This window comes from Oncorhynchus masou, chromosome 26, assembly GCF_036934945.1.
Source record: "Oncorhynchus masou masou isolate Uvic2021 chromosome 26, UVic_Omas_1.1, whole genome shotgun sequence".
In the NCBI taxonomy this organism is placed as follows: Eukaryota; Metazoa; Chordata; class Actinopteri; order Salmoniformes; family Salmonidae; genus Oncorhynchus; species Oncorhynchus masou.
Window position 1 is genome coordinate 4839190 of NC_088237.1, and position 26201 is coordinate 4865390.

The 26201-nt window shown below is 43.4% G+C and overlaps 1 protein-coding gene across 6 annotated transcripts in view; it reads right to left on the reverse strand.

The window, feature by feature from the left end:
• LOC135514668 (stromal interaction molecule 1-like) overlaps positions 1–26201 on the reverse strand; it is a 138969-nt gene that overhangs the window by 73940 nt on the left and 38828 nt on the right. For all 6 annotated transcript variants that reach the window (XR_010451715.1, XM_064938167.1, XM_064938164.1 and 3 more), the window contains 3 exons: positions 5259–5389; positions 3867–3981; positions 3300–3411 (listed from right to left, as the gene is read on the reverse strand). Coding sequence is in view for 5 of the 6 variants with exons in the window: in XM_064938167.1 (XP_064794239.1) it covers positions 3300–3411; positions 3867–3981; positions 5259–5389 (358 nt within the window). In the remaining variant the exon portion in view is untranslated. The remainder of the gene's footprint in view (positions 1–3299; positions 3412–3866; positions 3982–5258; positions 5390–26201) is intronic.

The following is a 26201-nucleotide window of genomic DNA, read 5'->3' on the forward strand; positions in this document are numbered from 1 at the left end:
TTTTTAAAAAACAATGTTTTCGTCTTTTGAGCTTCCAGTCATGAAATATTTGCAGCCTACTCAATCACTTTTTATATCTACTGCTTACAGACCTCCTGGGCCATATACAGCGTTCCTCACTGAGTTCCCTGAATTCCTATCAGACCTTGTAGTCATGGCAGATAATGTTCACATTTTTGGTGATTTTAATATTCACATGGAAAAGTCCACAGACCCGCTCCAAAAGACTTTCGGAGCCATCATCGACTCAGTGGGATTTGTCCAACATGTCTCCGGACCTACTCACTGCCACAGTCATACTCTGGACCTAGTTTTGTCCCGTGGAATAAATGTTGTGGATCTTAATGTTTTTCCTCATAATCCTGGACTATCGGACCACCACTTTATTACATTTGCAATCGCAACAAATAATCTGCTCAGACCCCATCAAAGGATCATCAAAAGTCGTGCTATAAATTCTCGGACAACCCAAAGATTCCTAGATGACCTTCCAGACTCCCTCCGCCTACCCAAGGACATCAGAGTACAAAAATCAGTTAACCACCTAACTGAGGAACTCAATTTAACCTTGCGCAATACCCTAGATGCAGTCGCACCCCTGAAAACTTAAGAAGGATATGTTTGTCTCTGTGGATAGTTTGTCCTCTGACAAATCAACTGTAAATTCGGTGTTCCTCAAGGTTCCGTTTTAGGACCACTTTTGCTTTCACTATATATTTTACCTCTTGGTGATGTCATTCGGAAACATAAATGTTAACTTTCACTACTATGCCGATGACACACAGCTGTACATTTCGATGAAACATGGTGAAGCCCCAAAATTGCTCTCACTGGAAGCCTGTGTTTCAGACACAAGGAAGTGAATGGCTGCAAATGTTCTACTTTTAAACAAAACAAAACAGAGATACTTGTTCTAGTTCCCAAGAAACAAAGAGATCTTCTGTTGAATCTGACAATTACTCTTGATGGTTGTACAGTCGTCTCAAATAAAATTGTGAAGGACCTCGGCGTTACTCTGGACCCTGATCTCCCTTTTGACGAACATATAAGACTGTTTCAAGGACAGCTTTTTTCCATCTACGTAACATTGCAAAAATCAGAAACTTTCTGTCCAAAAATGATGCAGATAAATTAATCCATGCTTTTGTCACTTCTAGGTTAGACTACTGCAATGCTCTACTTTCCGGCTACCCGGATAAAGCACTAAATAAACTTCAGTTAGTGCTAAACATGGCTGCTAGAATCTTAACTAGAACCAGAATATTTGATCATATTACTCCAGTGCTGGCCTCTCTACACTGGCTTCCTGTTGAGGCTAGGGCTGATTTCAATATTTTTACTGCTAACCTACAAAGCATTACATGGGCTTGCTCTTACCTATTTTTCCCGATTTGGTCCTGCCGTACATACCTACACGTACACTACGGTTACAAGACACAGGCTGTTTGGGGTTTTAGGCTGGGTTTCTGTACAGCACTTTGAGATATCAGCTGATGTATAAATATAATTTTAATCACCGACAACGATGAGACAGCCTATAGGGGGGAGGTCAGAGACCTGGAAGTGTGGTGTCAGGACAACAACCTCTCCCTCAATGTGAGCAAGACAAAGGAGATGATTGTGGACTACAGGAAGAGGAGGGCCGAGCACATCCCCATTCTCATTGACGAGGCTGCAGTGAAGCAAGTTGAGAGTTTCAAATTCCTTTGTGTCCACATCACCAACAAACTATCATGGTCCAAGCACACCAAGACAGTTGTGAAGAGGGCACAACAAAACCTATTCTCCTTCAGGAGACTGAAAAGATCCTTAGATCCCCAAAAGTTCCACCATTGACATTAAGAGCATTCTGGCTGGTTGCATCACTGCCTGGTGTGGCAACTGGTCGGCCTCCAACCACAAGGTTGTAGTGACAGAGGGTAGTGTGTACGGCCCAGGACATCATTGGGGCCAAGCTTCCTGCCATCCAGGACCTCTATACCAGCTCTAGTCATAAACTGTTCATTCTGCTACTGCACGGCAAACGGTACCGGAGCGCCAAGTCTAGGTCCAAGAAACTTACACAGTTTATACGCAGCTTCTACCCCCAAGTCTACTGAACATCTAATCAAATGGCTACCCAGACTACTTGTATTGCCTACTTGCCTACTATTATTTGTTACTTTTATAAAAGAAATGTGTAGGTATTTTTCTTAAAACGGCATTGTTGGTTAAGGGATTTTAAGCAAGCATTTGACTGTAAGGTCACTACCGGTTATTCGGCGCATGTGACAAATACAATTTGATATAGCCGTACATGGTTCTTATTTCTGGGTGTGTGTGCGTTCGCGTTCTTGCAAGTAGAAAAACATGTTGACTCACCCTACTTGAAGAGAAATGCCAATGACATCCTCCTCTCTTTCATGTTGACGAAACGGTCTATCATTGTGATACAGAACACGCTTTTATTTTTAGTTGTCCTAGGCTAACTGGCTAAAATGCTTGCTCGCTAGCCTAACTGCCATTCAGGGACAACGTTAGCTAGTTAACATTAGCCTTATACATTTAGCTACATATTGAACTTTCATCCTCTCAGGCCAGGGGCACAACAATGTATGAATTAATGGTTGGATCAGAATCACCGTTATAATCATTGGCCAGTACAGAGAACTAAGTAAAATCTCCATCCATGGCTAATTTAGGAAAGGGACCATTTTAGCTAGCTAGCTAGCCACAACACAACGAGATGCAAGAATTAAAGTGTTTCTGTCAATGACATATGCTCTCAATGGGATTTGATAGGAGTGACGCCAAATCCAAGCTGGCTTCCCTTTACACTTTATTTTGGTGCGCCAGGACCATTCACAGTTGAGCTCGCTCAGTTTAGCTCAACGCTATTTTATACTTCTTTTGTCAAGGGAGGCCAGATGCTCGCTGGCTTCCTTTGCCTTCAATGCTACAGGCAGCAACAATGTCATACTTGTTTGGACCCGACAGTATCAGATAGATGGTCTACACCTAGAGAGACAGGGGGGGCGCTGTTTCGCTCGCTCTGATGTTTTCTCCTGTGAGATACATTCATCCTCTTACGAATTGAAGGAAAATTATGAAACACAGAGAGACGAAAGATTCATTAATGAATGTTTTTTTATTGGTAAACTTTTGGGGGGAGCCTGGCTTCCCTTGGCATCCATGAATACAAGTCAGTGTGTGTAACAACTATTTGTCATTGAAACGTGTTTTTCATGGTTGCAAAGGGACGCAAATGCCCCCGCAATTCAAGAACGACCCGTGTGTGTATGAGGCGTGTGTGTGTGTACCTGGGTAAGGCCCTTCCATCCAGATTGTGCTTCTTGAAGATGTCCACATACGGAGGGAGCTCCACATAGTGTATGAGCCAGTCCTCCACCTCCTCCACTGTCCAGTTGTACACTACACACACACACACACACACACACAGAAAGATTAATTGAGTAAGAGCACTGGCTGATCTCTGGCTTTCTCCCAAATGGCACCCTGTTCCCTATATAGTGCTCTACTTTTGAACAGAGCCCCGTGGGCCCTGGTCAAAAGTAGTGCATTAAATAGAGAATAGAGTACCATTTGGAACGCAACCCTGTCTATCTGGGTCCTACTCTGTCTCTCTGTATCTACCGTGCTAATCTGCTCTAACACAAACAGCTGTCCCAACGCACTGCACACTCACTGACTAACACAAAACAGCCTATTGGAGGACTGTCTGTCCCAATGGACAAACAAGAAACACCTGGACTTATGACAGTGTGAATGATCTCAGGCTTATCCTCCCTCCTCCACAATCCCATTTTTGTCCCTTCACCCCTCGCTCCCTCCCAGATACCCCCCTCCTTCCCTCATTCCCTCCGTACCGTCCGAGGCCCTCCATACGTTCCACATGTCCTCTACACTGATGAGCAGGTCTGCTCCATGGAAACTGTTGTGTTTCCCTTTGGGGTCATGGTACTTCAGATCCTCCCTCAGGAACTAACAGAGAGTGAGAATGTTTTAATTACATACCATAAATACATATTGCTACTGTATGAGGCACAGCGGTACAATAAAATGGGTATACTACGATACTACACTATAGTAGTAAACTGTAACAGTAATAAATATTATGAGGCTGGTGTTGCGGGTGCTGGGGTAAGCTATGTGTTTTGACTAACATTGTGAACAACTGTTCATATCCTCAGCCACACAAGCAGACAAACAGAAACACACACACACGAGAAACACACACGAGAAACACACAGACACACACACACAGAAACACACACACACACAAGAAACACACAGGATTAAGACAGCTGTTCTGAGCGCTTCCAGAGGGTTTGGAGGGACACACAAGGACAGGGAGGTCGGGGTCGGGGGGGGGGGGAAATCACTAGTTACATTTCGTAATATTATTTTGGCCGATATTACATCAATACTTTGATTCCAACTGTCAAATTAAATTTAAAAATGTAATCCTATAGCTTCTTCTTTTTAAATAGTGAGCCAACCTGTTTTGAGCACTTTTATTTCCATGACTGATCAAAACTCACTTCTCATGCTTTCTCTTCTCTTTCTCCTGGAGAAACTGAGTGTACAAAACATTAAGAACACCTTCCTAATATTGAGTTGCACCCCCTTTTGCCCTCAGAACAGCCTCAATTTGTCATGACATGGACAACAAGGTGTCGAAAGCATTCCACAGGGATTCAACATGAGTGTTGAAACAAAGCTTCCCATTGTTGTGTCAAGTTGGCTGGATGTCTTTTGGGGTTTTGGACCATTTTTGATACACACAGGAAACTGTTCAGTGTGAAAAACCCAGAAGTGTTGCAGTTCTTGACAAATTCACCCTCGGAATGGCACACATACACAATCCATGTCTCAAAGGTTTAAAATCCTTCTTTAACCTGTTTCGTCATGGAAAGAGCATGTGTTTTTAATGTTTTGTACACACAGCGTATAGTGAGCAATATGTTTGGAACATCAAATTGCAATTAAATCGCAGTATCAAATCACAATTCATATAGAATCATGAGAATCACAATACATATCATATTGGCACCTACGTATTGTTGATATATCGTACCGTGAGGCCCCTGGCAATTCCCTGCCCTAGTGCTGGATTACATCTCATATGGTGTCCAGGAAACTGACAACTCTTGAAAAAACAGCCTTGAGCTTCAATGTGGCCCTGACTTTCAGAGAGAGTACAGTGTGTGTGTGTGTATGTGTGTGTGTGTGCATTGTTACGTGTGAATGTATCTCACCCCGTCTGTCTCTCTCATGTCCACAGTTCCATCCGCATCATCATCCATCAGTTTGTGGATGCTACGGATCGCCTCGAAACTCAGCAACGCATTCTCATCCTGGCACAGAATCACATCTATCATACACAGTTCTATGGAGAGAGGGAGAAAGTGGGGGCAGAGAGAGGAAGAGAGAGGGGGAAGAGTGGGGAAGTGAGAGAGAGAAAGTGAGAGAGGGAGGGAGAGAGGGGAGGGGGAGAAAGAATGAGAGAGAGAGAGAGAGAGAGAGAGAGAGTGAGTGAGAAAGTTAGAGAAGCAAACAGTATCTGTTTACACTAGGCAAATTTCAACCTATCCATCAACACAGCCAACAAAGTGGCCTTCAGGGGAACTGACAGAGGGAGGAAATTACTATGCATTTAGAAGTATGTGTGTGTGCGGGCTTGTGTGAATGTGTGTGCACACAATGCATGCGTGCGTGTAGTATTGGCCAAGTGAATGTGCAGGGCTACGGGGTTATACCTCATGATCTAACTACAAAATAAATTGGTCTTAATAGACTAGGAACCACACACAGTCCCCATTGGGAAAATGAGCACAGTGATGTGATACTTACAGTATACAGTGCATTCAGAAAGTATTCAGACCCCTTGACTTTTTCCACATTTTGTTACATTACAGCCTTATTTTAAAATTGATTCAATCGTTTTTTCCCCCTAATCAAACGGCACACAATACCCCATAATGACAAAGCAAAAACAGCGAAGCACCTTTGGCAGCGATAACAACCTCAAGTCTTCTTGGATATGACTCTACAAGCTTGGCACACCTGTATTTGGAAGTTTCTCGCATTCTTCTCTGCAGATCCCCTCAAGCTCTGTCAGGTTGGATGGGGAGTGTCACTGCACAGCTATGTTCAGGTCTCTCCAAAGATGTTAGATCGGGTTCAAGTTGGGCCACTCAAGGACATTTAGAGACTTGTCCCAAAGCCACTCCTGCGCGTCTTGGCTGTATGCTTTGGATTGTTGTTCTGTTGGAAGGTGAACTTATGCCCCAGTCTGAGGTCCTGAGCGCTCTGGAGCAGGTTTTCATCAAGGGTCTCTCTGTACTTTGCTCCGTTCATCTTTCCCTTGAACCTGACTAGTCTCCAAGTCCCTGCCGCTGAAAAACACCCCCACAGCATGATGCTGCCACCACCATGCTTCACCGTAGGGATGGTGCCAGGTTTCTTCCAGACGCGACACTTGGCATTCAGGCCAAAGAGTTGGCCAATCTTGGTTTCATCAGACCAGAGAATCTTGTTTCTCATGGGCTGATAGTCTTTAGGTGCCTTTTGGCAAACTCCAAGCGGACTGTCATGTAACTTTTACTGAGGAGTGGCTTCTGTCTGGCCACTCTACCATAAAGGCCTGATTGTTGGAGTGCCGCAGAGATGGTTGTCCTTCTGGAAGGTTCTCCCATTTCCACAGAGGAACTCTAGAGCTCTGTCAGAGTGACCATCGAGTTATTGGTCACCTCCCTGACCAAGGCCCTTCTACCCCGACTGCTAAGTGTGGCGGGCGGCCATCTCTAGGAAGAGTCATTAAGAATGGCAACTGTGTTCTTGGGGACTTTCCCCAGATCTGTGCCTCGACACAATCCTGTCTCGGAGCTCTACGGACAATTCCTTCAACCTCATGCCTTGGCTTTTGCTCTGACATGCACTGTCAACTGTGGAACCTTAGATAGACAGGTGTGTGCATTTCCAAATCATGTCCAATCAATCAATTTAGCACAGGTAGACTCCAATTAAGTTGTAAAAATATCTCAAGGATCATGTCAACAGGATACACCTCAGCTCAATTTTGAGTCTAATAGGGGTCTGAATACTTATGTAAAAATAATTTGTTTTTATTTTTTTGAAATTTTCTACAATATCTAAAAACTTGTTTTTGTTTAGTCATTGTGGAGTACTGTGTGTAGATTGCTGAGGATTATTATTATTATTATTTTTACCATAAGACTGCAACATAAACAAAATGTGGAAAAAGACAAAAGGTCTGAATACTTTCCGAATGAACCGTATGTGAAGTGATCCAATGTGATGCTATGCGACACTATTCTATGCTAATTGATGCTAAAGAACGCTATCTAACCCTCCGTTGGTGAACATTTGACAACCACTTTCAAGTGTCTGCCTTGGGACCAAAACGTTGTGGGTTCAATGTCCCTTACAGACAGGCCTGCTTTCATTGTACACAAGTCTTTGTACGCTGCTGTGACAACATGTTATTATTTTATTTTACTGAAATGTACACTGATTGCAGAAAACATTGAGGACACCTGCGCTTTCCATGACAGATTGAACAGGTGAATCCAGCTGAAAGCTATGATCACTTATTGAAGTCAGTTATTAAATCCACTTCAATCAGTGTAGATGAAGGGGAAGAGACAGGTTAAATAAGGATTTTTAAGCCTTTGAGGCAATTGAAACATTGATTGTGCATATGTGCCATTCAGAGGGTACATGGGCAAGACAAAATATAACAAAAAATAACTTTGAACGGGGTATGGTAGTAGGTGCCAGGCGCATCGGTTTGTGTCAAGAACTATAAAGGGAACACTAAAATAACACATCCTAGATCTGAATGAATGAAATATTCTTATTAAATACTTTTCTTAACATAGTTGAATGTGCTGACAACAAAATCAAATTTATCAACCCATGGAGGTCTGGATTTAGAGTCACTCAAAATTAAAGTGGAAAACCCCACTAGAGGCTGATCCAACTTTGATGTAATGTCCTTAAAACAAGTCAAAATGAGGCTCAGTAGTGTGTGTGACCTCCACATGCCTGTATGACCTCACTACAACGCCTGGGCATGCTCCTGATGAGGTGGCGGATGGTCTCCTGAGGGATCTCCTCCCAGACCTGGACTAAAGCATCCGCCAACTCTTGGACAGTCTGTTGTGCATGGAGCGAGACATGATGTCCCAGATGTGCTCAATTGGAATCAGGTCTGGGGAACGGGCGAGCCAGTCACATGAGGTCTAGCATGAGGTCTAGCATTGTCTTGCATTAGGAGGAACCCGCGAATTTGCCAATCTTGGTGTTCTCTGGCAAATGCCAAACGTCCTGCACGGTGTTGGGCTGTAAGCACAACCCCCACCTGTGGACGTCAGGCCCTAATACCACCTTCATGGAGTCTGTTTCTGACCGTTTAAGCAGACACATGCACACTTGTGGTCTGCTGGAGGTCATTTTGCAGAACTCTGGCAGTACTCCTTCTGCTCCTCCTTGCACAAAGGTGGAGGTAGCGGTCCTGCTGCTGGGTTGTTACCCTCCTACGGCCTCCTCCACGTCTCCTGATGTACTGGCCTGTCTCCTGGTAGCGCCTCCATGCTCTGGACACATGCTCTCAGCCTCCATGCTGACAGACACAGCAAACCTTCTTGCCACAGCTTGCATTGATGTGCCATCCTGGATGAGCTGCACTACCTGAGCCACTTGTGTGGGTTGTAGACTCCGTCTCATGCTACCACTAGAGTGAAAGCACCGCCAGCATTCAAAAGTGACCAAAACATCAGCGGGGAGCATGGGAACTGAGAAGTGGTCTGTAGTCACCACCTGCAGAACCACTCCTTTATTGGGGGTGTCTTGCTAATTGCCTATAATTTCCACCTGTTGTCTTATTCCATTTGCACAACAGCATGTGGAATTTATTGTCAATCAGTGTTGCTTCCTAAGTGGACAGTTTGATTTCACAGAAGTGTGATTGACTTTGAGTTACATTGTGTTGTTTAAGTGTTCCCTTTATTTTTTTGAGCAGTGTACATATGATATGAGTAATGTAGGGTATATAAACATAAAGTGGCATAGATTAAAGTGGCTAGTGATACATGTATTACCTAAAGATGGCAAGATGCAGTAGATGATATAGATTACAGTATATACATATACATATGAGATGAGTAATGTAGGGTATGTAAACATTATATTAAGTGGCATTGTTTAAACTGGCTAGTGATACATTTTTACATCAATTTCCATCCATTTCCATTATTAAAGTGGCTGGAGTTGAGTCAGTATGTTGGCAGCAGCCACTCAATGTTAGTGATGGCTGTTTAACAGTCTGATGGCCTCGAGATAGAAGCTGTTTTTCAGTCTCTCGGTCCCTGCTTTGATGCACCTGTACTGACCTTGCCTTCTGGATGATAGCAGGGAGAACAGGCAGTGGCTCGGGTGGTTGTTGTCCTTGATGATCTTTATGGCCTTCCTGTGACATCGGGTGGTGTAGGTGTCCTGTAGTTTGCCCCCGATGATGCGTTGTGCAGATCTCACTACCCTCTGGAGAGCCTTACGGTTGTGTGAGTGGAGCAGTTGCCGTACCAGGCGGTGATACAGCCTGACAGGATGCTCTCGATTGTGCATCTGTAGAAGTTTGTGAGTGCTTTTGGTGACAAGCCGAATTTGAGTGGGAGGTTATTTTCCTGACACCACACTCCGAAGGCCCTCACCTCCACCCTGTAGGCCGTCTCGTCGTTGTTGGTAATCAAGCCTACCACTGTAGTGTCGTCCACAAACTTGATGATTGAGTTGGAGGTGTGGGGCCCCAGTGTTGAGGATCAGCGGGGTGGAGATGTTGTTACCTACCCTCACTACCTGGGGGCGGCCCGTCAGGAAGTCCAGTACCCAGTTGCACAGGGCGGGGTCGAGATCCAGGGTCTCGAGCTTGATGACGGATTTGGAGGGTACTATGGTGTTAAATGCTGAGCTGTAGTCGATGAACAGCATTCTCACATAGCATTCTCACACTCTATGTTGTCTCTATACTGACGCTTAGCTTGTTTGATTGCCTTGCGGAGGGAATAGCTACAATGTTTGTATTCGGTCATGTTTCTGGTCACCTTGCCCTGGTTAAAAGCAGAGGTTTGCGCTTTCAGTTTCGTGCGAATGCTGCCATCAATCCACGGTTTCTGGTTTGGGAATGTATTAATCGTTGCTGTGGGTATAGCATCGCCGATGCACTTTCTAAGGAACTCGCTCACCGAATCATCGTATTCGTCAATGTTGTTGTTGGACGCAATTGGGAACATATCCCAATCCATGCGATCGAAGCAGTCTTGAAGCGTGGAATCAGATTAGTCGGACCAGCGTTGAACAGACCTGAGCGTGGGAGCTTCTTGTTTTAGTTTCTCTCTGTAGGCTGGAAGCAGCAAAATGGAGTCGTGGTCAGCTTTTCCAAAAGGAGGGCAGGAGAGGGCCTTATATGCGTCGCGGAAGTTAGAATAACAATGATCCAGGGTTTTACCAGCCCTGGTAGCACAATCGATATCCTGGTAGAATTTAGGGAGTCTTGTTTTCAGATTAGCCTTGTTAAAATCCCCAGCTACAATGAATGCAGCCTCAGGATATGTGGTTTCCAGTTTACATAGAGTCAAATAAAGTTCATTCAGGGCCATCGATGTGTCTGTGATTATAATCGGCTGTGATTATAATCAAAGAGAATTCCCTTGGTAGATAATGCGGTCAACATTTGATTGTGAGGAAATCTAAATCAGGTGAACAGAAGGACTTGAGTTCCTGTATGTTGTTATGATCACACCACATCTCGTTAATCATAAGGTATACCCCCCCGCCCCTCTTCTTACCAGAAAGATGCTTGTTTCTGTCGGTGCGATGCGTGAAGAAACCAGCTGGCTGCACCAACTCCGTTAGTGTCTCTCGAGTGAGCCATGTTTCCATGAAGCAAAGAACGTTACAGTCTCTGATGTCTCTCTGGAATGCTACCCTTACTCGGATTTCATCAACCTTGTTGTCAAGAGACTGGACATTGGCGAGTAGTATGCTAGGGAGTGGAGCGCGATGTGCCCGTCTCCGGAGCCTGACCAGAAAACCGCTTCGTTTGCCCCTTTTACGGCGTCGTTGTTTAGGGTCGCCGGCTGGGATCCGATCCATTGTCCTGGGTGGAATGCAAAACACAGTATCCGCTTCGCGAGAGTCATATTCCTGGTTGTAATGATGGTGAGTTGACGTTGCTCTTATAGTCAGTAGTTCCTCCCAACTGTATGTAATGAAACCTAAGATTACCTGGGGTACCAATGTAAGAAATAACACGTAGAAAAACTAAATCCTGCATAGTTTCCTAGGAACGCGAAGCGAGGCGGCCATCTCTGTCGGCGCCGGAAGAAACGTGTGTGTGAGCGTGAGAGATGTTGCTAACTGTGGGATTCTTTAACCTGCTTAGCTCATTGGACAGGTCAGAGTCCATGTTTGAAGTTATTGAGTGGTATGGGGGATTGGCAGTATGCTGTAGATGTAGGCCTATTTGTCCCAGAGTAGAGACACCCACAGTAGCTACTGTAACTGAAAACTGGCAGTGTCTGCTGTGGCAGTTGGGAAGGGGCAAGTTACCGGAATGTCTTGTATTGTATTTATAATGTATTGGCTTTTTAAGAGAATTGACATGAGTGTGTTCTTGTATTTAAAAAAAATAAAAAGTACATTCTTAGTAGATTTAATCTGTCAATGTTCATCTCAAAGTGCACCAGATTGATGCACTTAGCTGTAGAAATTCTATTTTCCTTCTTCTGGGGGAGACCCCTGGACCTGCCTACTAGGGTTCCCCATTGGGCCACAAATGTCCTCAAATCCTAGAAACATCTCTGCACACTCACACAGCCAAAACCATTCTAGCTATATAGCCAAGGTTATTTCCATGTACGAGGACCCATGAGCACCAACATGTGAAGTTCATAGGAGCATGACAAATTGGTTGTCAAATTACATTTTTGAGAAATGAAGGCATATGTAATTTTTTCAATCATTTTCCATCCCAAAAATGTTGAATAAGTAAAGGCTTTGATATCTTGTCAAACAAATGGAAAGGGGGTCTTATGAAACATCTACCAGAAAAAGTCTTAACAGGAATTAGACATGCTTTAAAACACAATAACGCTGAAGACCCTGTCAACTAATACTATACTATACTACACTATTACTTACGGTAGTTTTGGAGAAATGATTCTGCCATCTGTAAGTTTAAGAAACCTTGCCTTATGCCTTGAGATCATGTTACCAAAAACCCACATATCTTGAAGATAATGAAAGTTCACAGAGGTAACAAGTAAAAGTAGACCTATTAATTACTTACAGATTATTTTTAATTAATTATTAAGTGATAAATAAAATTAGCAGAATTCCTGAAATAATATTTAACGGAATTTCTGCAATTGAATTGGCACCAATGGGAAATCATAGAAGTCACAAACCACAGTTTGGTCACCTGCTAGGACTTTCTGTCATCTGGTGGTCAAAGCAAGAGTTTGAAATGTCTGGACATCCCCTCCCTCTCTTCTCTCTCTCTCTGCAATTAATGCCACCGGTCCCTGCTCTTACTGACACCTACCCATGAGCCCCCCCTCTTTCCATTTACTGTAAGTAGCAGCATACCCACTGAGCACTGACGGGACACCGGACGTCCATTTATGTATAAAAGTTGTTTAAATTTGGTGAGTCCGCCCTGTCCTCCATTTCAATGTCCATATACTTCGGACCAGCCTTGATTTCAATGTTCACAGACGTCTGGACCGACCTTCATTTGGCCTAAACATAGATGACCATTTTTGGTTCAGATTTGGTCCGGTCCAAATCTGAACCTATCATAGACATCTAAGTTTTACAAGTTTGTACAGCACAGTAGAGTACAGTACATTACAGTACAGTATAGCACAGTAAAGTACTCTATAGTAAAAACAAGTAGACTATAATTCAGTAGAGTAGAATAGAGTCGTGTAACGTAAAGTACAGTACACTGTAGAGCACAGTAGGGTTGATTATACTGTACTGAACTCTACTGTTCTGTACTGAACTATACTCCACTATATTCTACTGTTCTGTAATGTACTGTACTCTACTCCACTGAGCTCTACTGTGCTGTACTTTGATGTGCAAACTTGTGAAACATAGATGTCTATGATTGGTTCAGATTTGGTCTGGTCCGGACCAACCAAATGTGGTCTTGTTTGGGGGCAGAGCTCATTCAAATAATAGCCAGTGTAATACCCAAATATGCAATATGGATTTCCCCCTAATCCACGAAACACACACGTGGCACTGTACAGTAGATGCAGAGAAAGAGGTGAGGAGTAGCATTCCTTTTGGAATGAAAAGAGAAAACAAGTGGATGTTAGCGAGAGGCCACAGTGCATTCCTTTCCAAATGAAGAGAGAGAGAGAGAGCATGAGAGGAAGGGAGAAGGACATAGACAAGTTAAATGATTTTCCTAAATGAATTGTGCCTTCCCATATTTACACACACACTGTTCTCCCGTTGTGTGTGTGTCAAGAGATCGGAGGAGTCTGACAGAGAACTGGAGCCATGAGGATTTATACAGCGTTCTGTATAAACAGGTCATCTCTCCCTCCCTCCAATTCAATTGGCTTTACTGGCATGGAAACACATGTTAAGATTGCCAAAGCAAGTGAAGTAGATAATATACCAAAGTGAAATAAACAATAAAAATGAACATTAAACATTACAGTCACAGAAGTTCCAAAAGAATAAAGACATTACAAATGTCATATTATGTTCAGATGAAGTCGGAAGTTTACATATACCTTAGCCAAACACATTTAAACTCAGTTTTTCACAATTCCTGACATTTAATCCTCGTAAAAATCCCCTGTTTTAGGCAGTTAGGATCACCAATTTATTTTAAGAATGTGAAATGTCAGAATAATAGCAGAGAGAATGATTTATTTCAGCTTTCATTTCTTTCACATTCCAAGTGGGTCAGAAGTTTACATACACTGAATTAGCATTTGGTACCATTGCCTTTAAATTGATTAACTTGGGTCAAATGTTTCGGGTAGCCTTCCACAAGCTTCCCACAATAAGTTGGGTGAATTTTGGCTCATTCCTCCTGACAGAGCTGGTGTAACTGAGTCAGGTTTGTAGGTCTCCCTGCTCGCACACGCTTTTTCATTTCTGCCCACATGTTTTCAATAGGATTGAGGTCAGGGCTTTGTGATGGCCACTCTAAAACCTAGACTTCGTTTTCCTTATGCCATTTTGCCACAACTTTGGAAGTATGCTTGGGTTCATTGTCCATTTGGAAGACCCATTTGCGACCAAGCTTTAACTTCCTGACTGATGTCTTGAGATGTTGCTTCAATATATCCACATACTTTTCCTCCTGCCGGTTTTGGTGCAGTGGTTTCTTCCTTGCTGAGTGGCCTTTCAGGTTATGTCGATATAGGACTCGTTTTACTGTGGATATAGACACGTTGTACCTGTTTCCTCCAGCATCTTCACAAGTTCCTTCGCTGTTGATCTGGGACCGATTTGCATGTTTTGCACCAAAGTACATTCATCTCTAGGAGACAGAACGCGCCTCCTTCCTGAGGGGTATGATGGCTGTGTGGTCCCATGGTGTTTATACTTGCCTACTATTGTTTGTACAGATGAACGTGGTACCTTCAGGCATTTGGAAATTGCTCCCAAGGATGAACCAGGCTTGTGGAGGTCCACAATTTCTTTCTGAGGTCTTGGGTGATTTATTTTAATTTTCCCATGATGTCAAGCAAAGAGTTTGAAGGTAGACCTTGAAATACATTCACAGGTACACCTCAAATTGACTCAAATGATGTCAATTAGCCTATCTGAAGCTTCTAAAGCCATGACATCATGGTATTTTCCAAGCGGTTTAAAGGCATAGTCAAATTTGTGTATGTAAACTTCTGACCCACTGGAATTGTGATACAGTGAATTATAAGTGAAATAATCTGTTTGTAAACAATTGTTGGAAAAATGCCTTGTGTCATGCACAAAGTAGATGTCCTAACCAACTTACCAAAACTATAGTTTGTTATCAAGAAATTGGTGGAGTTGTTGAAAAACAAGTTTTAATGACTCCAACCTAAGTGTATGTAAACTTCCGACTTCAACTGTATATATAAAGAGTGTTGTAACGATGTCCAAATGGTTAAAGTACAAAAGAGAAAATATGTGTTTGTTCTTCACTGGTTTCCCTTGTCTTGTTGCAACAGGTCACAAGTCTTGCTGCTGTGATGGCAAACCGTGGTATTTCATCCAGTAGATATGGGAGTTTGTCAAAATCAGGTTTGTTTTCGAATTCTTTGTGGGTCTGTGTAATCTGAGGGAAATATGTGTCTCTAATATGGTCATACATTTTGCATGAGGTTAGGAAGTGCAGCTCAGTTTCCACCTCATTTTGTGGGCAGTGTGCACATAGCCTGTCTTCTCTTTAGAGGCAGGTCTGCCTACTGCAGCCTTTCTCAATAGCAAGGCTATGCTCACTGAGTCTGTACATAGTCAAAGCTTTACTTAAGTTTGGGTCAGACACAGTGGCCAGGTATTCTGCCACTGTGTACTCTCTGTTTAGGGCCAAATAGCATTCTAGTTTGCTCAGTTTTTTTGTTGATTCTTTCAATGTGTCAAGTAATTTTCTTTTTTTTTCTTGTGATTTGGTTGGGTCTAATTGTGTTGCTGTCTTGGGACTCTGTGGGATCTGTTTGTGTTTGTGAACAGAGCCCCAGGACCAGCTTGCTTAGGGGACTCTTCTCCAGATTCATCTCTCTGTAGGTTATGGCTTTGATATGTAAGGTATAGGAATCTCTTCCTTTTAGGTTGTTGTACAATTTAACGGCTCTTTTCTGGATTTTGATAATTAGCGGGTACCGGCCTAATTCTGCTCTGCATGCATTATTTGGTGTTTTATGCTGATATACAGAGGATATTTTTGCAGAATTCTGCATGCAGTCTCAATTTGGTGTTTGTACCATCTTGTGAATTCTTGGTTGGTGAGCGGACCCCAGACCTCACAACAATAAAGGGCAACGGATTTAAGTATTTTTAGCCAGATCCTAATTGGTATGTCGAATTTGATGTTCCTTTTGATGGCAGCAGCATACTACCCTGCATACCACTGCTGGCTTGCTTCTGAAGCCAGTAGGAGGTACTCTTTCCTCTGGTCTAAATAATATCCCAATTCCCCAGGGCAGTAATTGGGGACACTTCCCTGTGTAGGGTGCTGTCTTTTGGATGGGACGTTAAACGGGTGTCCTGACTCTCTGAGGTCATTAAAGATCCCATGGCACTTATTGTAAGAGTAGGGGTGTTAACCCCGGTGTCCTGGCTAAATTCCCAATCTGGCCCTCAAAACCATCACGGTCACCTAATAATCCCCCGTTTATGATTGGCTCATTCATGCCCCTCCTCTCCCCAGTAACTATTCCCCAGGTTGTTGCTGTAAATGAGAATGTGTTCTCAGTCAACTTGCCTGGTAAAATAATGGATAAATATATATATATATTTTTAAACATAGAAGGCCCTTCTTGCCTCGTTCACAGCTTTGTGGAAGTTACCTGTGGTGCTGATGTTTAGGCCAAGGTATGCATTGTTTTTTGTGTGCTCTAGGGCAACGGTATCTCGATGATATTTGTATTTGTGGTTCTGGCGACTGGACCTTTTTTGGAACACCATTATTTTGGTCTTACTGAGATTTACTGTCAGGGCCCAGGTCTGGCAGAATCTGTGCAGAAGATCTAAGTTCTGTTGTATGCCCTCCTTGGTTGATGACAGAAGCACCAGATCATCAGCAAACAGTAGACATTTGACTTCAGATTCTCTCTCTCACACAGTGCATGCTGGGAGTTTTTTGGAGTTTGAGTGTTTGGTTTGGAGGGCTCTGTTCTAAGTTATTTTCTTGATTCTCTCCTTGGTCTTTCTTTCAATTCTTATTTTCTATGGTGGAGGGTCAATGCACTGTATGTTCTACCGGTACTCACAGTTTTTTTCAAAGTTAGGGTGGAAGAGGGCCGAGTTTTAGTTTCCTGGGGTTTGGAAGGCGTGGTGTGCGCGATGGCTTCTTAGCCTAGCGTGGAGGAGACGCTGTCGTTACGGCATGAATTCAGGTGTGTTCCTGAGAATGGAGTTAAGGTGGAGGAGGATCTGCTCGTGATCGGTGAACAGGAAGGAACTGAAATGATACATTCCGCTTCCAGAATGAACAAAGCTGTGGTTGTGTTCATGAAAGAGCAATTTGGTGGGTAGGTTCATTGCTCGTGGAATATTTGTAAGGGGTGTGTTGGTGCCAATTTCACCTCTTTCTACCCCTTCGACAAGGGTGGTTCAGGCAAATTTGCCTCCGTTTATTACGGATGATCAATCAGGAAAGAGCTGAGTGGGCAGGTTTTCAGGCAGATGCCGTTAAGCATGTTGTTTCATTACGGAGGCAAGTGTTCATGTTTCTGAATATGAATGACCAACAGCTAAATGTGCATTTTAAAGTGAGGCATGGTGAGGGCCTATACGTAAGGGTTTGCCAGCACAGATAGTCTACTGTGTTTTGAGTGTGGGGATTTGGGGCATAAGAGCTTTGCATGCCCACATAAAGGCTGTAGACAAGGTGACGGTACGAATTGACTGGAACGAATTGCAAAAAAAATAAAAAAATAAAATAAAATAAAAAAATAAAATAAATAAAAATCGCTAAAGTTGGAGATTATCTCCCTCACCAACTTCAAACATCTGCCATCTGAGCAGCTCACCGATCGCTGCAGCTGTACATAGTCCATCGGTAAATAGCCCACCCAATTTACCTACCTCATCCCCATACTGTTTTTACTTATTTCCTTTTCTGCTCTTTTGCACACCAGTATCTCTACCTGCACATGACCATCTGATAATTTATCACTCCAGTGTTAATCTGCAAAATTGTTATTATTCGCCTACCTCCTCATGCCTTTTGCACACAATGTATCACAATGACTCTTTAAAAAAAAAATTATACTGTGTAACTCTGTGTTGTTGTCTGTTCAAACTGCTATGCTTTATCTTGGCCAGGTCGCAGATGTAAATGAGAACTTGTTCTCAACTAGCCTACCTGGTTAAATAAAGGTGAAATAAGAAAATAAAAAATAAAAGGGTACAACGTGCAGGGGGCAATGAGACGCAGGCTTAACAAAAGGTCATGCCAGGGATGGTGGTGTAGCTGAGGCTGGGCTTAGTTAGGCTATCGATTGTGGTGTAGCTGAGGCTGGGCCTAGTCATGTTATGGATGGTGGTGTAGATGAGGCTGGAAGGAGGAGGGTGTCAAGCAGAAGAGGAAAAAGGGAGCCTACTACTACTCATCTATCCGTGACATAACCAGCGTCAAATACAGTTCCCCCACACTGGCACTCCCATTCCGTAGTTAAACTCCAAGCTAAGTGGCTAGAAACCTTCATACCGGATTATGTAGTGTTTACATAGACCCTTCATAAGCGCTACGTATTAGCTAAGGCAAACTGTGAGTGATATTGTTTAGCTATGGCTGTGAGGGGTGGATAGGACTCTGCTTCTACTCAGGGAGATGGACAGGCAGTAGGATTCCTGCAGTCATGGGCTGCTACCCAAATGGAACTATATTATCTACATAGTACACTACTTTTTACTAGAGCCCTATGGCCATATAGGAAAAAGGGTGCCATTTGAGGAGCAACCATGGACTGTAGCAGACCTATCAGACAGCAGGGGTAAATAATAGGATTAGTTTCCACCAGAGCAGAGCAAGGCTTTGTACCAAATAGCACCCTATTCCCTTTATAGTGCAATGTAGTAAACAAAGGTTCAATCAGTAAGACTGGTCTGAATGCTCAATAGAATTCATACAGGAATAGTGATGAGCGATTAACCAACATTTCATATTTTTGCTTTGTTATTAAACAACTAATTGACTGTCGGATCAATTACTTGAATTCCATTTTGTTCGTTTTTTTGTGAGCCCATTCTCAAAATGAATCAATAACTACTGTATGTGGGACACTGGGATGAAGGGAGATGTAGTTTTCATTATGCAAATATTCAACAAAGCTCAGTGCAGAAACGTGGTAATTAACTACAATAACCATATTCCATTGTGCCAGTTTTTTTTACGGCTGATATGGATCAGAGGAAGAGGTGAAGCGAGAGGTTTCACTCTTGCCAAAACCTGTAAAGGGAATAGGGTACTGGGCTCTGGTTAAACGTAGTGCACTGTAAAGGGAATAGTGTACTGTGCTCAGGTTAAACTTAGTGCACTGTAAAGGGAATAGGGTACTGGGCTCAGGTTAATTAAAAGTAGTGCACTGTAAAGGGAATAGTGAACTGGGCTCAGGTTAAAAGTAGTGCACTGTAAAGGGAATAGGGTACTGGTCTACGGATAAATGTAGTGCACTGTAAAGGGAATAGGGTACTGGGCTCTGGTTAAACGTAGTGCACTGTAAAGGGAATAGGGTACTGGGTTCTGGTTAAACGTAGTGCACTGTAAAGGGAATTGGGTACTGGGCTGAGGTTAAACGTAGTGCACTGTAAAGGGAATAGGGTACTGGGCTTTGGTTAAATGTAGTGCACTGTAAAGGGAATAGGGTACTGGGCTCTGGTTAAACGTAATGCACTGTAAAGGGAATAGGGTACTGGGCTCTGGTTAAACGTAATGCACTGTAAAGGGAATAGGGTACTGGGCTCAGGTTAATTAAAAGTAGAGCACTGTAAGGGAACAGGGTACTGAGCTCTGGTTAAAAGTAGTGCACTGTAAAGGGAATAGGGTACTGGGCTCCGGTTAAAAGTAGTGCACTGACAAGGGAATAGGGTAGTGGGCTCAGGTTAATTAAAAGTAGTGCACTGTAAGGGAACAGGGTACTGGGCTCTGGTTAAAAGTAGTGCACTGGAAAGAGAATAGAGTACTGGGCTCTGGTTAAAAGTAGTGCACTGTTGGAATAGGGTACTGGGCTCCGGTTAAACGTAGTGCACTGTAAAGGGAATAGGGTACTGGGCTCAGGATAAAAGTAGTGAACTGTAAAGGGAATAGGGTACTGGGCTCTGGTTAAACGTAGTGCACTGTAAAGGGAATTGGGTACTGGGCTGAGGTTAAACGTAGTCCACGTAATGGGCTCAGGTTAATTAAAAGTAGTGCACTGTAAGGGAACAGGGTACTGGGCTCTGGTTAAACGTAGTGCACTGTAAAGGGAATAGGGTACTGGGCTCTGGATAAACGTAGTGCACTGTAAAGGGAATAGGGTACTGGGCTCAGGTTAATTAAAAGTAGTGCACTGTAAGGGAACTGGGCTCTGGTTAAAAGTAGTGCACTGTAAAGGGAATAGGGTACTGGGCTCAGGTTAATTAAAAGTAGTGCACAGTAAGGGAATAGGGTACTGGGCTCTGGTTAAAAGTAGTGCACTGTAAAGGGAATAGGGTACTGGGCTCTGGTTAAAAGTAGTGAACTGTAAAAGGAATATGGTACTGTGCTCAGGTTAAACGTAGTACACTGTAATGGGAATAGGGTACTGGGCTCTGGTTAAACGTAGTGCACTGTGAAGGGAATAGGATACTGGGCTCTGGTTAAAAGTAATGCACAGTGAAGGGAATAGGCTACTGGGCTCAGGTTCATTAAAAGTAGTGCTTTGTAAAGGGAATAGGGTACTTGGTTCAGGTTAAACGTAGTGCACTGTAAAGGGAATACGGTACTGGGCTCTGGTTAAAAGTAGTGCACTGTAAAAGTAATATGGTACTGGGCTCTGGTTAAATGTAGTGCACTGTAAAGGGAATAGGGTACTGGTCTCAGGTTAAGTGTACTGCACTGTAAAGGGGATAGGGTACTGGCCTCTGGTTAAAAGTAGTGCACTGTAAACGGAATAGGGTACCGTGCTCAGGTTCAACTTAGTACACTGTAAGAGTAATAGGGTACTGGGCTCTGGTTAAACGTAGTGCACTGTAAAGGGAATAGGGTACTAGGCTCTGTACTCTGGTTAAAAGTAATGCACTGTGAGGGAATAGGATACTGGGCTCAGGTTAAAAGTAGTGTACTGTGAAGGGAATAGGATACTGGGCTCTGGTTAAACGTAGTGCACTGTAAAGGGAATAGGGTACTGGGCTCAGGTTAATTAAAAGTAGTGCACTGTAAGGGAACAGGGTACTGGGCTCTGGTTAAAAGTAGTGCACTGTAAAGGGAACAGGGTACTGGGCTCTGGTTAAAAGTAGTGAACTGTAAAAGGAATATGGTACTGTGCTCAGGTTAAACGTAGTACACTGTAAAGGGAATAGGGTGCTGGGCTCTGGTTAAATGTAGTGCACTGTAAAGGGAATAGGGTACTGGGCTCAGGTTAAATGTAGTGCACTGTAAAGGGAATAGGATACTGGGCTCTGGTTAAACGTAGTGCACTGTAAAGGGAATAGGGTACTAGGCTCTGTGCTCTGGTTAAAAGTAATGCACTGTGAAGGAATAGGATACTGGGCTCAGGTTAAAAGTAGTGTACTGTGAAGGGAATAGGGTACTGGGCTCTGGTTAAACGTAGTGCACTGTAAAGGGAATAGGGTACTAGGCTCTGTGCTCTGGTTAAAAGTAATGCACTGTGAAGGAATAGGATACTGGGCTCAGGTTAAAAGTAGTGTACTGTGAAGGGAATAGGGTACTGGGCTCTGGTTAAACGTAGTGCACTGTAAAGGGAATAGGGTACTAGGCTCTGTGCTCTGGTTAAAAGTAATGCACTGTAAAGGGAATAGGGTACTGGGCTCTGGTTAAACGTAGTGCACTGTGAAGGGAATAGGGTACTGGGCTCTGGTTAAATGTAGTGCACTGTAAATGGATTAGGGTACTGGGCTCAGGTTAAAAGTAGTGAACTGTAAAAGGAATATGGTACTGGGCTCTGGTTAAAAGTAGTGAACTGTAAAAGGAATATGGTACTGTGCTCAGGTTAAACGTAGTACACTGTAATGGGAATAGGGTACTGGGCTCAGGATAAAATTAGTGCACTGTAAAGGTAATAGGGTACTGAGCTCTGGTTAAAAGTAGTGCACTGTAAAGGGAATAGGGTACTGGGCTCTGGTTAAACGTAGTGCACTATAAAGGGAATAGGGTACTGGGCTCTGTGCTCTGGTTAAAAGTAATGAACTGTGAGGGAATAGGATACTGGGCTCAGGTTGAAAGTAGTGTACTGTAAAGGGAATAGGGTAGTGGGCTCTGGTGAAAATAAGTGCACTGTAAAGGGACTAGGGTACTGGGCACAGGTTAAACGTTGTGCACTATAAATGGAATAGGGTACTTGGCTCAGGTTAAATGTAGTGCACTGTAAATGGAATAGGGTACTGGGCTCTGGTTAACAGTAGTGAACTGTAAAAGGAATATGGTACTGTGCTCAGGTTAAATGTAGTACACTGTAATGGGAATAGGGTACTGGGCTCTGGTTAAACGTAGTGCACTGTGAAGGGAATAGGATACTGGGCTCTGGTTAAAAGTAATGCACAGTGAAGGGAATAGGGTACTGGGCTCAGGATCATTAAAAGTAGTGCTTTGTAAAGGGAATAGGGTACTTGGTTCAGGTTAAACGTAGTGCACTGTAAAGGGAATACGGTACTGGGCTCTGGTTAAAAGTAGTGCACTGTAAAAGTAATATGGTACTGGGCTCTGGTTAAATGTAGTGCACTGTAAAGGGAATAGGGTACTGGTCTCAGGTTAAACGTACTGCACTGTAAAGGGGATAGGGTACTGGCCTCTGGTTAAAAGTAGTGCACTGTAAACGGAATAGGGTACCGTGCTCAGGTTAAACTTAGTACACTGTAAAAGTAATAGGGTACTGGGCACTGGTTAAAAGTAGTGCACTGTAAAGGGAATAGGGTACTGGGCTCTGGTTAATTAAAAGTAGTGCACTGTAAAGGGAATAGGGTACTGGGCTCTGGTTAAAAGTAGTGCACTGTGAAGGGAATAGGGTACTGGGCTCAGGTTAATTAAAAGTAGTGCACTGTAAGGGAACAGGGTACTGGGCTCTGGTTAAAAGTAGTGCACTGTAAAGGGAACAGGGTACTGGGCTCTGGTTAAACATAGTGCACTGTAAAGGGAATAGGGTACTGGGCTCAGGATAAAAGTACTGCACTGTAAAAGGAATATGGTACTGTGCTCTGGTTAAAAGTAGTGAACTGTAAAAGGAATATGGTACTGTGCTCAGCTTAAACGTAGTACACTGTAAAGGGAATAGGGTACTGGGCTCTGGTTAAACGTAGTGCACTGTAAAGGGAATTAGGGTACTGGGCTCAGGTTAAAAGTAGTGCACTGTAAAGGGAATAGGATACTGGGCTCTGGTTAAACGTAGTGCACAGTAAAGGGAATAGGGTACTAGGCTCTGTGCTCTGGTTAAAAGTAATGCACTGTGAGGGAATAGGATACTGGGCTCAGGTTAAAAGTAGTGTACTGTGAAGGGAATAGGGTACTGGGCTCTGGTTAAAAGTAGTGCACTGTAAAGGGAATAGGGTACTGGGCTCTGGTTAAAAGTAGTGCACTGTAAAGGGAATAGGGTACTGGGCTCTGTGCTCTGGTTAAAAGTAATGAACTGTGAGGGAATAGGATACTGGGCTCTGGTTAAACATAGTGCACTGTAAAGGGAATAGGGTACTGGACTCAGGTTAAAAGTAGTGCACTGTAAAGGGAATAGGATACTGGGCTCTGGTTAAACGTAGTGCACTGTAAAGGGAATAGGGTACTAGGCTCTGTGCTCTGGTTAAAAGTAATGCACTGTGAGGGAATAGGATACTGGGCTCAGGTTAAAAGTAGTGTACTGTAAAGGGAATAGGGTAGTGGGCTCTGGTGAAAATAAGTGCACTGTAAAGGGACTAGGGAACTGGGCACAGGTTAAACGTTGTGCACTATAAATGGAAAAGGGTACTGGGCTCTGGATAACAGTAGTGAACTGTAAAAGGAATATGGTACTGTGCTCAGGTTAAACGTAGTACACTGTAATGGGAATAGGGTACTGGGCTCTGGTTAAACGTAGTGCACTGTGAAGGGAATAGGATACTGGACTCTGGTTAAAAGTAATGCACAGTGAAGGGAATAGGGTACTGGGCTCAGGTTCATTAAAAGTAGTGCTTTGTAAAGGGAATAGGGTACTTGGTTCAGGTTAAACGTAGTGCACTGTAAAGGGAATACGGTACTGGGCTCTGGTTAAAAGTAGTGCACTGTAAAAGTAATATGGTACTGGGCTCTGGTTAAATGTAGTGCACTGTAAAGGGAATAGGGTACTGGTCTCAGGTTAAACGTACTGCACTGTAAAGGGGATAGGGTACTGGCCTCTGGTTAAAAGTAGTGCACTGTAAACGGAATAGGGTACCGTGCTCAGGTTAAACTTAGTACACTGTAAAAGTAATAGGGTACTGGGCTCTGGTTAAAAGTAGTGAACTGTAAAAGGAATATGGTACTGTGCTCAGGTTAAACGTAGTACACTGTAAAGGGAATAGGATACTGGGCTCTGGTTAAACGTAGTGCACTGTAAACGGAATAGGGTACTAGGCTCTGTGCTCTGGTTAAAAGTAATGAACTGTGAGGGAATAGGATACTGGGCTCTGGTTAAACATAGTGCACTGTAAAGGGAATAGGGTACTGGGCTCAGGATAAAAGTACTGAACTGTAAAAGGAATATGGTACTGGGCTCTGGTTAAAAGTAGTGAACTGTAAAAGGAATATGGTACTGTGCTCAGGTTAAACGTAGTACACTGTAATGGGAATAGGGTACTGGGCTCAGGATAAAATTAGTGCACTGTAAAGGTAATAGGGTACTGAGCTCTGGTCAAAAGTAGTGCACTGTAAAGGGAATAGGGTACTGGGCTCTGGTTAAACGTAGTGCACTGTAAAGGGGATAGGGTACTGGCCTCTGGTTAAAAGTAGTGCACTGTAAACGGAATAGGGTACTGTGCTCAGGTTAAACTTAGTACACTGTAAAAGTAATAGGGTACTGGGCTCTGGTTAAAAGTAGTGCACTGTAAAGGGAATAGGGTACTGGGCTCTGGTTAATTAAAAGTAGTGCACTGTAAAGGGAATAGGGTACTGGGCTCTGGTTAAAAGTAGTGCACTGTGAAGGGAATAGGGTACTGGGCTCAGGTTAATTAAAAGTAGTGCACTGTAGGGGAACAGGGTACTGGGCTCTGGTTAAAAGTAGTGCACTGTGAAGGGAATAGGGTACTGGGCTCAGGTTAATTAAAAGTAGTGCACTGTAAGGGAACAGGGAACTGGGCTCTGGTTAAAAGTAGTGCACTGTAAAGGGAACAGGGTACTGGGCTCTGGTTAAACATAGTGCACTGTAAAGGGAATAGGGTACTGGGCTCAGGATAAAAGTACTGCACTGTAAAAGGAATATGGTACTGTGCTCTGGTTAAAAGTAGTGAACTGTAAAAGGAATATGGTACTGTGCTCAGCTTAAACGTAGTACACTGTAAAGGGAATAGGGTACTGGGCTCTGGTTAAACGTAGTGCACTGTAAAGGGAATTAGGGTACTGGGCTCAGGTTAAAAGTAGTGCACTGTAAAGGGAATAGGATACTGGGCTCTGGTTAAACGTAGTGCACAGTAAAGGGAATAGGGTACTAGGCTCTGTGCTCTGGTTAAAAGTAATGCACTGTGAGGGAATAGGATACTGGGCTCCGGTTAAACATAGTGCACTGTAAAGGGAATAGGGTACTGGGCTCAGGTTAAAAGTAGTGCACTGTAAAGGGAATAGGATACTGGGCTCTGGTTAAACGTAGTGCACTGTAAAGGGAATAGGGTACTAGGCTCTGTGCTCTGGTTAAAAGTAATGCACTGTGAGGGAATAGGATACTGGGCTCAGGTTAAAAGTAGTGTACTGTAAAGGGAATAGGGTAGTGGGCTCTGGTGAAAATAAGTGCACTGTAAAGGGACTAGGGAACTGGGCACAGGTTAAACGTTGTGCACTATAAATGGAAAAGGGTACTGGGCTCTGGATAACAGTAGTGAACTGTAAAAGGAATATGGTACTGTGCTCAGGTTAAACGTAGTACACTGTAATGGGAATAGGGTACTGGGCTCTGGTTAAACGTAGTGCACTGTGAAGGGAATAGGATACTGGGCTCTGGTTAAAAGTAATGCACAGTGAAGGGAATAGGGTACTGGGCTCAGGTTCATTAAAAGTAGTGCTTTGTAAAGGGAATAGGGTACTTGGTTCA